General features: G+C 49.9%; 1 protein-coding gene and 1 long non-coding RNA gene across 2 annotated transcripts in view; one reads left to right on the forward strand and one right to left on the reverse strand.

Annotated features, from left to right (window-relative positions):
- The window catches only part of MYOM2 (myomesin 2), an 81289-nt gene that overhangs the window by 31421 nt on the left and 37687 nt on the right, over nucleotides 1-12181 (forward strand). Inside the window, exons 14-16 of the mRNA XM_004281757.3 lie at nucleotides 6116-6243; nucleotides 9661-9844; nucleotides 10608-10782. Coding sequence (XP_004281805.2) covers nucleotides 6116-6243; nucleotides 9661-9844; nucleotides 10608-10782 — 487 coding nt within the window. The remainder of the gene's footprint in view (nucleotides 1-6115; nucleotides 6244-9660; nucleotides 9845-10607; nucleotides 10783-12181) is intronic.
- LOC125962837 (uncharacterized) lies at nucleotides 9832-12123 on the reverse strand. Its single transcript, XR_007474637.1, has 3 exons — nucleotides 12046-12123; nucleotides 11637-11826; nucleotides 9832-9915 (listed from the first exon to the last, which is right to left on the reverse strand). It is a non-coding gene; the product is annotated as an uncharacterized LOC125962837 (long non-coding RNA).

A 12181-nucleotide genomic window follows, 5' to 3' on the forward strand; every position in this document is an offset into this window, starting at 1 on the left:
TGTGCGTGGGTTTATCTCTGGGCTTTCTATCCTGTTCCACTGATGTATATTTCTGTTTTTGTGCCAGTACCATACTGTCTTGATTACTGTAGCTTTGTAGTATAGTCTGAAGTCAGGGAGCCTGATTCCTCCAGCTCCATTTTTTATTCTCAAGATTGCTTTGGCTATTCGGTCTCTTTTGTGTTTCCATACAAATTGTGAAATTTTTTTTCTAGTTCTGTGAAAAATTTCAGGGGTAGTTTGGTAAGGATTGCACTGAATCTGTAGATTGCTTTGGGTAGTATAGTCATTTTCACAATGTTGATTCTTCCCATCCAAGAACATGGTATATCTCTCCATCTGTTTGTATCATCTTTAATTTCTTTCATCAGTGTCATCTAGTTTTCTGCATACAGGTCTTTTGTCTCCTTAGGTAGGTTTATTCCTAGGTATTTTATTCTTTTTGTTGCAATGGTAAATGGGAGCGTTTCCTTAATTTCTCTTTCAGATTTTTCATCATTAGTGTATAGGAATGAAAGAGAAATCAATGTTTTTGATTTTGATTCCATGTCCCCTGCATTGGCAGGCAGATTCTCAACCACTGCACCACCAGGGAAGCCCCCCTTGTATCTTATTTGTTGCTCTTCCCTTCCTGCTTTTAATATTTTTTCTTTGTATTTAATTTTTGATAGCTTGATTAATATGTGTCTTGGTGTGTTTCTCCTTGGATTTATCCTGTATGGGACTCTCTGTGCTTCCTGGACTTGACTGACTATTTCCTTTCCCATGTTAGGGAAGTTTTCAACTATAATCTCTTCAAATATTTTCTCAGACCCTTTCTTTTTCTCTTCTTCTGGGACCTCTATAATTCGAGTATTGGTGCGTTTAATGTAGTCCCAGAGGTCTCTGAGACTGTCCTCATTTCTTTTCATTCCTTTTTCTTTATTCTGCTCTGTGGTAGTTATTTCCACTATTTTATCTTCCAGGCCACTTATCCATTCTTCTGCGTCAGTTATTCTGCTATTGATTCCTTCTAGAGAATTTTTAATTTCATTTATTGTGTTGTTCATCATCGTTTGTTTGCTCTTTAGTTCTTCTAGGTCCTTGTTAAACATTTCTTGTATTTTCTCCATTCTATTTCCAAGATTTTGTATCATCTTTACTATCATTATTCTGAATTCTTTTTCAGGTAGTTTGCCTATTTCCTCTTCATTTGTTTGGTCTGGTGGGTTTTCACCTTGCTCCTTCAACTGCTGTATGTTTCTCTGTCTTCTCATTTTGTTTAACTTACTGTGTTTGGGGTCTCCTTTTTGCAGGCTGCAGGTTCGTAGTTCCTGTTGTTTTTGGTGTCTGTCCCCAGTGGGTGAGGTTGGTTCAGTGGCTTGTGTAGGCTTCCTGGTAGAGGGGACTGGTGCCTGTGTTCTGGTGGATAAGGCTGGATCTTGTCTTTCTGGTGGACAGGGCCCCGTCCAGTGGTGTGTTTTGGGGTGTCTTTGAAGTTAGTATGATTTTAGGCAGCCTCTCCGCTAATGAGTGGGGTTGTGTTCCTGTCTTACTAGTTGTTTGGCATGGGGCATCCAGCACTGGAGTTTGCTGGCCATTGGGTGGAGCTGGGTCTTAGTGTTGAGACAGAGATGTCTGGGAGAGCTGTCGCCGATTGCTATTACTTGGGGCCAGGAGGTCTCTGCTGGTCAAATGTCCTAAACTCAGCTCTCCCACCTCAGAGGCTCAGGCCTGACACCAGGCCAGAGCACCAAGACCCTGTAGGAAAGAGAGAAAGAGAGAAAGAGAGAAAGAGAGAAAGAAAGAAAGAAAGAAGGAAGGAAGGAAGGAAGGAAAGGAGGGAGGGAGGGAGGGAAGAAAAGAAACAAAATGAAATAAAGTTATTAAAATTTTAAAAAATTATTAAAATTAAAAAAGTAATTTAAAAAAGAAAGAAGACAGCAACTAAACCAAAAAACAAATCCACCAATGATAACGAGCTTGAAAAACTATACTAAAAAAAGACACACACAGACACAGACACACACACACACAAACAGATATAACCCTAGGACAAATGGTAAAAGCAAAGCTATACAGACAAAATCACACAAAGAAGCATACACATACACACTCACAAAAAGAGAAAAAAAGGAAAAAAAATGTATATATAAATCAAAAAAAAGGAAGAGAGCCACCAAATCAATAAACAAATCTACCAATGATAATAAGCTCTAAATAGTAAACTAAGATAAGCATAAAACCAGAAACAAATTAGATGCAAAAAGCAAACCCCAAGTCTACAGTTGCTCCCAAAGTCCACCTCCTCAGTTTGGGATGATTCGTTGTCTATTCAGGTATTCCAGAGATACAGGGTACATCAAGTTGATTGTGGAGATTTAATCCGCTGCTCCTGAGGCTGCTGGGAGAGATTTCCCTTTCTCTTCTTTGTTCTCACAGCTCCCGGGGCTCAGCTTTGGATTTGGCCCCGCCTCTGCGTGTAGGTCGCCTGAGGGCGTCTGTGCTTCGCTCAGACAGGACAGGGTTAAAGGAGCAGCTGATTCGGGGGCTCTGGGTCACTCAGGCCGGGAGGAGGGAGGGGCACGGAGTGCGGGGCGGGCCTGCGGCGGCAGAGGCCGGCGTGACGTTGCACCAGCCTGAGGCGCGCCGTGCGTTCTTCCGGGGAAGTTGTCCCTGGATCCCGGGGCCCTGGCAGTGGCGGGCTGCACAGGCTCCCGGGAGGGGCGGCGTGGAGAGTGACCTGTGCTCGCACACAGGCTTCTTGGTGGCGGCAGCAGCAGCCCTAGCGTCTCATGCCCGTCTCTGGGGTCTGCGCTGATAGCCGCGGCTCGCGCCCGTCTCTGGAGCTCCTTTAAGCAGCGCTCTGAATCCCCTCTCCTCGTGCACCAGGAAATAAAGAGGGAAGAAAAAGTCTCTTGCCTCTTCGGCAGGTGCAGACTTTTCCCCGGACTCCCTCCCGGCCAGCCGTGGCGCACTAGCCCCCTTCAGGCTGTGTTCACGCCGCCAACCCCAGTCCTCTCCCTGTGCTCCGACCGAAGCCCAAGCCTCAGCTCCCAGCCCCGCCCGCCCCGGTGGGGGAGCAGACAAGCCTCTTGGGCTGGTGAGTGCCGGTTGGCACCGATCCTCTGTACGGGAATCTCTCCGCTTTGCCCTCCGCACCCCTGTGGCTGTGCTCTCCTCCGCGGCTCCGAAGCTCCCCCCCTCCGCCACCCGCAGTCTCCGCCCGTGAAGGGGCTCCTAGTGTGTGGAAACCTTTCCTCCTTCACGGCTCCCTCCCACTGGTGCAGGTCCCGTCCCTATTCTTTTGTCTCTGTTTATTCTTTTATTTTGCCCTACCCAGGTACGTGGGGAGTTTCTTGCCTTTTGGGAGGTCTGAGGTCTTCTGCCAACGTTCAGTAGGTGTTCTGTAGGAGTTGTTCCACGTGTAGATGTATTTCTGATGTGGGGAGGAAGGTGATCTCCGGGTCTTACTCTTCCGCCATCTTGAAGGTCCCTCTTTTGATCTTTTCTAATCATTTTACTCTTGGTTGGTGTCTTCCTACAAACATTTAAATTAATATCCATGCTCTCCTTTTAATATCATCCAAATCTTCCTATCTCTCTTGAGTTGCTCGATGGAAAAGTAGACACCTCATTCTTGGAAAGGCCCGAATAGGCTCTCGCAGATATAATGAGATTGTTTTTGTTCTACTATTATATATCCAAGCATTCACTGCACTGTTTTGGATCAGCTCATTTGTAGCTAACGCATTGAATTCATCCTTTGCTCTGAATGCCGCAAACTCATTTACAGTTGTTCATTCTCTTGAATTCCATCCTCTTGGGCGTTCTAACAATTCCGAACAAACTTTACGTTTCACTGACGTAGAGGCGAGTCTCTGGGGCAGGTTCTGGAGGCTGTGGTCAATAGAACGAAAAGCTGGGTTTGGGATTCGAAGGCCTAGGCTTGGACCCCTGCAGAGCCGCCCACTAGCTGTGTGATCTTGGGAAAGCACTGTGTTTTCCTGAGCTCGTTTCTGAGCTGTGTTTCCATCTCATATGTCCACCTTCATCCGGTGTTGACGTGGCTCGTTAGAACAGGGCTCCAGAGGAGCATCGTGACCCGGAGGCAGAGGCAAGCGCAGGAGCCGCCCCCAGCAGCGCTGTGGTCAGCCCACCCCGGAAGGCACGTGGCCGTGGCCGATCTTTTTGTTTTGCCTCCATTTGCTTTTTCTCTCTCTGAGGACCCTCTCAGCGGTTGGAGTGTTGGTAACAGACATCAGTTTACTTCCTTGGTCCTCCCCTTGGCTCCCGGGGCCAGTTTGCATGTCCTCTTGTTCTGTCCGGGGCTGGGGTCATCTGCAGATCTCCAAGGCTCATTAGTGCACGGCCCCGGGTGGGGCGGAGAGTCCGCATAACCCAAGCATCCTCCCGGATCGGGGAGTCCCTGCTGACAAAAGCCGGATTCTTCCTTCTTGTCTTGGCCTCAGATAAAGTGCTCCTTATTCCATTTTCCTCTGGGTCTCGAAGTTAGGTGCCAGGTCTAAACACAGCGAGGCGTTCAGATCTGAACGTGCAGGAAAGGCGATGCTGCACTGGTGTGTTCCCACGCCCACGCTGCTTTATCATGCGTCATTTCCCCTCTGGCCCCTTGGTTTGTCCTGTTTCATCTAGTACCTCTGAGGTGCACCGCCACTCAGCTTGGAAGCTTGTCTGCACCACCCAAGGGTGGGTGATCTGTGTCTTCTCTCTTTAGGGCCTCTCCCTGGGTCTCTTTAGGTGTGGACACGGCAGGTGGATGCAGAGAAGGCGTGTAGGGTGTGCCGGGGCCCTGCTCTGCCCGGCACACTTGGCACCTTTCTGGACATTCTCTCGCTCCTTGTTTGAAACCCAACCCATTTGCCAGATGCTCCCGGGTAAGCCCACGGCTGTGCCTCTGCGCCCCTGTTGCCTGTCAAATGTGATGAGCGCGGTAACAGGACTCTAATGACATGAAACCCAGGCTTGTTTGGGCCGTTTCCACGCGGCTGTTAAATTCCTCCCCGGCAGTGCAGTCCAGAGGGAACCATTGGATCTTCAGCAGGGCTCCCAGGTGTCCTGGGGACGTTTTGAACCATCTTAATCTTGTGCTAATCTAATTGGAAGCTCATAATATTTTGTATCGCAATGACTGGGACTGTGCATCTGGAAAACCTCCACCCCCATGAAAAGTTCTCACATCCAAACATAACACGCCTGACACCTAGCATTTTTTTTTTTTTTTTTTTTTTTTTTTTTGCGGTACGCGGGCCTCTCACTGTTGTGGCCTCTCCCGTCGCGGAGCACAGGCTCCGGACGCGCAGGCTCAGCGGCCATGGCTCACGGGCCCAGCCACTCCGCGGCATGTGGGATCTTCCCGGACTGGGGCACGAAACCGTGTCCCCTGCATCGGCAGGCGGACTCTCAACCACTGCGCCACCAGGGAAGCCCCACCTAGTATTTTATTAAAAAGAGACGTGTGTCAGAAGAGACGCAGTGGGCTTCTTTGATGCGACTGTTCTATTATAGTTACTTGCTAATTGGTATCACGCTGGAATTTTAAGTATATAGACATAGATGCAATGCTTGTGGATGTGGAACAGATCTACCCAGGAAGGGAAGCCATGTGCTTTGGAAGTCGCTATATTGTTTCCATGCTTTAAGGGCATAATGAGAGGAAAACAACCAGAGAGGGCCCTTAGAGAAAGTACGACCCCCATCTTGGAAGGCTTCCCTGCTGCAGAACACCATTGCTGGTACCTTCTCTGCACAAATTCCCCATACAGTCAGAGCTGCATTTCTGGTTAAATGCCCTGTTTCTTCTGGGTAAATTCCTCTCCCACTTCCAGCTGAAATTCTGGATGAATTTTGGGTTAGATTCCTTTCTTATGAATTGGCTTATATTGGAAACAGAAGTAATTGGACGATCTTTACCAGTTCATTACACTTTGGCTCTGGAAAAACAGTCCTTGCAGCTTGCTTGCTTTCCCAGAATAGAAATGAAGCAAAAGCCGACGCTGATCCGTGAGGCCTTTGATGCCTGTAGAGTAGCCGAGGGTCGTGCTCCCAAGATGGGCTGCGGCAAGCGGGCTGACCTGGCTCCTGTCGGCGCTCACGGTGTTGATTCCTCCTCCAGGTGATGTCCAGGTTCCAGGACCTCCCACCAACGTCCATGCCTCAGAAATCAGCAGGACATATGTCGTCCTCAGCTGGGACCCACCTGCCCCCCGTGGCAAGGAGCCGCTGATGTATTTCATTGAGAAGGTACACCCCGGGTGGGTTTCCTGAAGCAGCAGATCTCTGTAGGCTTTCCCGTGGTGCTGTGTCGTGTGTTTTAAGGATGGGCAGCTCTCAGATCAGTTATTTAACGTGAAGCTGCAGACACTGGCTGAGCTGTGAATGCCTGAGGGGTTCTGTGCGGGGCGTGGCATCCGAGGAGCAGGTCCCGCTCAGGCTGTGCCGCCCTCCGCGGGGGCCAGTCAGGCTCCCGGCTCCCCGCTGTACACGAGGGCCTCGCACTGAGGCGGCCGCCAGCGTTCTTCCTGCTGGAACATTCTAGGCTCCCAAGTTCTGAGGATTCCGGATGTGGGCAGGGGGACAGCCGTCCCTGCTCTCAGTTTGCTCATACGCCGAGTGGCCACTTGGTGGCGATCGTGTTGAGGAATCCACACTTCAGATGGCGAAGGGTTACCCAGAATCATTGGTTTGCAGACTTTTTAGATCTGGACGCGTAGGAAGAAATAGTTTGTGTGTTGCAGACACACACACACACACACACACACACACACACACACACACACACTGAATGTACATCACCAACTAAATTTCAAACACAGTATCCTTACTCCGTGCCATGTGTTCTCTCTCCTGCTTTGAGATCCAATTGCACTAAAAATGCAGGTTCTGACACAGTCATTCAGATCGCTGGCCTGTGATTGGGCTGCGGACCATTGTTGAAAAACCTGTATAACCATACGAATCCTGTAACTGTGGTTTTGTGATACTAAATTTATATTACAATGTACTAGGCAATCCAATATGTGTAATATACACATAAAGTCTATAACTCTTAATGTGAGCATATATCTCTCATACAGTAGTAATGTGTAATACAACAAGGTGAAGGAAAGCAGAATGGAAATGAACGGTTTTCAGGCTCCAGACGGTATAATGACCCTCAGCTTTCTCTACTTATCTGCAAGGCTTACCTGTGGGCAGAGTCAAGTGTTAACTTCTTGCTGCTGGGTGCTAGCTTGTTGTTTTGCATCATGAAAATCTAGTGGTCAGCCCTCCCAGGAGGAAAGGCGCTTTCTCAGGCCCTCTTCAGAGACATTTTCCTACTCACCTACCCAGTCCTGGAAAGACCAAGTTTCAGCAAACGCATTTAAAAATCTTTTAAAATTTTAAATTATTTTTTATTGAAACGTGGTTGATATACAGTATTATGTTGGTCTCGGGTGTAGTATGTAGTGACTTGACATTTGCATACATTATGAGGTGGCCACCACAAGTTTAGTCACCATCTGTCCCCATACAAGGTAATTACAGTGTTATTGACCATCTTTCTTCTGCTGTACGTTATATCCCTCGACTTATTTACTACAGGACTGGGGGTCTGTACCTCTGACTCCCCTTCCCCTATTTCACCCCCCACTAGCAAACCCACTTTTAAAAAGAGGCCTGCCTCGGGCTTCCCTGGTGGCGCAGTGGTTGAGAGTCCGCCTGCCGATGCAGGGGACGCGGGTTCGTGCCCCGATCTGGGAAGATCCCACATGCCGCGGAGTGGCTGGGCCCGTGAGCCATGGCCGCTGGGCCTGCGTGTCCGGAGCCTGTGCTCCGCAACGGGAGAGGCCACAACAGGGAGAGGCCTGCATACCGCAAAAAAAAAGAAGAGGCCTGCCTCACCGAGGGCACCCTTGCATTCCCTACCCACTGCCACGGGTGGTGAGCAGCAATACAGGGTGTGTGATCAGGGAGAGGAAGCTTCCAGGACAGCCTGAGGGGAGCCGTGGTGTCCAGGGTCTCTGGGAGGGAGGGGCAGCAGGGAGCCCGGGGGGAGCTGGACTGGGCTACTCCCCAGTGAGCTGGCCGGGCGAGGCACCCACCTCTCTCTGTTGCTCACGGAGGACGGTCCTGCCCCCAACCCATCCAAGGTGGTCTTTGGGGGCCTTAGTTCCTATCAGGCCTAAAAGGAACCACAGGGATGAGTCAGCGTCCTCTGTCTAGTCCTGCATTTCCACTTTATGTCAGGGCCAGGCACAAGATGCTAGGAACGGCGGCGCTCTGGCTAATAGCTTGGCATCTGAGCACAGTTTGAAGCACGCGTCTTCCCCCGAGTGAGCTCTGCTTGGAAAGCCCACGTGTGGCCACAGCCCAAGGTGCACGGCCTGTCCTGTCCACGTTGGGCTCATGTGCTGAGAGTTTGGCTGCGGTGAAGGTAGTGGTGCCCTGCGGTTCTTGGGGTGCAGAACCCCAAGAACTTCCTCCAGCCCTGCTTAGAAGATGGGCACTAGCTTTTCTAGAAGCTTGGCTGTAAGACCCTAGCAGTGTTTTCCCCACTCCCTCCCTCTCTTGCCTCCTTCAGCCCCAGGGTCCTTTTCTCCCATCGGCCCAGCTGAGTATGCCCAGGGCTCCCCTGCTGCCCCTCCCCCTGCTCTCCAGATGGCGAACATACTCGGGCCCAAGGGGGCCTCTGACTGTGGATGCCTGCGTCAGTCCAAGAAAGCCACTTCACTTTTGATAAAATGAGAGAAGACTTCTCTAGACAGGAATCTAATTTCTAGAAGCCTGGGTTGTTCGAAATGCTTTCCCAGTCCTTTCTGGCAGCCTTAGTGGGGTCAGTGTACACCCAACTTTTACTACCTCAGGATTCCTTTCACAAAGGGGGCTTATCTCTATAGGAAAAAACTAAATTAGACATGTAATCCCAGTTTTAAAAGTAATTGCCAATGATAAAACTTAAACACGCAGCGTAGAAAATTTGGAAAACACGTATATGTTATATAGAACAAAATGAAAATCACCGATAATTTGATCACGCAAAATAGTCATTATTAACATGTGGGACATATTTAGTCTTTTTCTCCATCGGTTTTTATATCTTGATATATCATACATACAACTGGCAACTTGTATTACATTTAACAAAATGATACAATTCCTCTCCTCTGAGTAAAGATCTTTATACAGTAATTTAAACGGCTACATTTAGTGTATATGCGTCATTTTGTATCATAATGTACCCACCCTATTGCTGGTCATTTAGGTTGCTGTCCCTTTGTTATTACTATAATAGCTGAGAAAGAGCAAAAGGTTTAAACTGGAATGCGAGCAGTTATGATGGAATTTTACACGTCTGCTCCTCAATTATCTCTAATTGTTTAGAGTTCATCCTGTCTTTACTAAAACTACGACCTATGTATTGATTCCCTGAAGATTTCCATAGGTTATTGGCTTTCACGTAAAAATGTTCTCTGGTAACATTTCCAACTTTGGGTAGTTTCTCACCTCCTTCTCCAAATTGACTTTCTTTTCCTAAAATTCAGAACAGAGGTATTGATGGCCCCGGAGGTGCCGTGGGCTGTGGGTCCCCCACGGTGTAATTGAGGGCCAGAGCGGAGCATCCCCTCCCCCCACGCGGGTCTGGGGGGCATGTCTCCATCGAGGCCGCTGTCTTTGCAGTCCGTGGTCGGGAGCGGGAGCTGGCAGCGGGTCAACGCACAGACGGCCGTGAGGTCCCCCCGATACGCTGTCTTCGATCTCGCCGAGGGGAAACCATACGTGTTCCGAGTGTTGTCAGCAAATAAGCATGGCCTGAGCGACCCGTCGGAAATCACCGCCCCCATTCAGGCCCAGGACACCATCGGTGAGTTAGCGCGAGTGACCAAACTGTAGGATGGGCCCCGAACAACGTCCCCCGTGTTGGACAACCAGCACCTGCGTTGATAAAGACGTTAGTGTCGCACGTGATTTAAAATTCAAATTGCCTTAAAATTCCGTTTTACAAGAGATGAAGATCTCTCTGCCTTGTTTTGGTCAACATTTCTCCAAAGTTCCGTCTTCTTTTTATGAAACCAATCAATGGATTAGCAATATTTTTAGGCAATGGCCACTTAAAAAAAAAAAAACCCAACCCTAAATGCATCAGGGTTTCTTGCCCATATGGCTTGAAGTTCCCTCGCAGAAGATGTCAGATACAGATTAGAGAAATTCTGAATTGTGCGAGGGGAGAAATCCATGGTTTGATTCTGAGTCCCTTGCAGAGTCCCTTGAATCTGATAGAATTGTGTCCTATTTTTTTTTAAATGGCTAATTTTATATCCCCACATAGTTCCTTCCTGGGTAGTAAAGCGTGTGTGTCACTGGGGGAGTTTTGTGGATGGGTCTGTAGGGGCAGCAGGGGCAGGAGATTCCGTGATGGGAATCTCTTTCTTCGGAAGGGAGGGACTTGGGGACAGAGAGCACAGGGACTGCCCGGAACCTCCTGGGTGCCCCCTTGCCCTGCAGCGTCTTCCTTGTCCAAATCTCATCTAAAGCCCCAAGCTCTGCGGACGGGAGGGCCTGTGGGTCTCTGGCGTGCCCCCAGACTCCCATGCCGCTGAGCCTGTGTCCCTGTCCCCCCTGCACAGTGGTCCCCTCAGCCCCCGGCCGCGTTGTCACCTCCCGGAACACAAGGACGTCAGTGGTGGTGCAGTGGGACCAGCCGAAGCACAAGGAGGACCTGCTTGGCTACTACGTGGACTGCTGCGTGGCTGGGTCCACCGTCTGGGAGCCCTGTAACCACAAGCCCGTCGGCTACAACAGGTGCTGCCTGCCCGGGTCCCCCTCCACCTGACATCCTCGCCCCCGAGAAAACGTGGGAAGCACACCCCCCGGGACCCACGGGGCCTTCGGGTGCAGGGGCCACGGCAGGAACACCTGTGACGTCCACACCACGGGCCGGGTTCCTCACCCACACATGGGGGCTGCAGAGCTGGAAGCTGGGGAGCTAGTTCTACCCCGTGGCTGAAGTGCTTTGTCTGTCGATGAAGAAAAGCCCCAGAGCATCTCCTCTGACGTACTCAGCGTTTAAGACTTACCCTGAACAGGAGAGTTAAAGTAGCGACCGGGTTGGGAAGGGTGTTTTATTTCTCTGCATTGATGTTTTGAACTTTTAAAATTGCTTTGTTCACAAAGCTGACAGGCCCTCCCTCTGGCCACCAATTGCACAAAGCCGGGGAGGGGGTGGAGAGAGGCTCCTGTGCAGGGGCGACGGCGGCTCTGCCTGCAGTGGGGCCGAGCATCTTTTCTGCCGACACGGACTTGCTCCCGTCTCACGGCCTGCAGGGAAGGCCTGGGTGTGTTAGGATTCCCGTAGGACGCTCTTAGGAAAGCAGCTGTCAGATCCTCCACTGCGGACGGGTTATCCATTACGTCTCTGACACCCTTCCCTCTTCACTCTTTAAAAACCAATAAATTGGAAAAAGCTGTGGCTGGAAAAGAAGAGACACAACTGATGCTAAAGTTAGATGTTATGCACAGTCCACGCCAGCGAGTGCAGGAAGAGCTCCCAGAACAAAATACCTCAAATATTCTAGTGCAGGAATTTCGTGAATGCCTGATACATGTTTGCAGACTCGGAGATAAATAACTGTTGCTCACGTTTACTGAGTACTTACCGTGTGCAAGGTGGCTGTGCTGAGAAGTAGGTACTATGATCCTCTTTCACAGATGGGAAAACAAAGTCTTTCCGGGGTTAGGTAACTTGACTGAGGACATAAAATCTGTTAGGTGTCCAAGCCGGTCTCCAAGCCAAATCTTAGCCAGTGTGGTGTCACTCCTTCTCCTTAAGTTTTACAGACGTGAGTTCTTTTAGGAAAGGAGAGGAACCCTACTTTAGAATAGAGCTTCGATGCAGAGAAAACCAGAGGGCTTGGAAATGAAGGGGGAGCCTTGGCACTGAGTGAGGTCACTCAGGATTTCCAGGGCTTTGCTTCCCACACCCCCCGCGGGCAGCAGCTGGTGCCCCCGCCGCCCCCCGAGTCCAGCTCCCTTCAGCCCCAGAGTCGTTGGCTGTTGCTGGCTTACGTTTGGACGTGGCGTGTTGATTGGAATTAATATGCATCCATGAGGCACTCGAAGAAGTAAACTTCTTTTCAGTCCCAGTGACGGATGTTCGTGGCGTGTTCAAGATGCTCTCTGTGTCTATTGTAGGAAGAAAAAG

This window comes from Orcinus orca, chromosome 21, assembly GCF_937001465.1.
Source record: "Orcinus orca chromosome 21, mOrcOrc1.1, whole genome shotgun sequence".
Classification (NCBI taxonomy): domain Eukaryota; kingdom Metazoa; phylum Chordata; class Mammalia; order Artiodactyla; family Delphinidae; genus Orcinus; species Orcinus orca.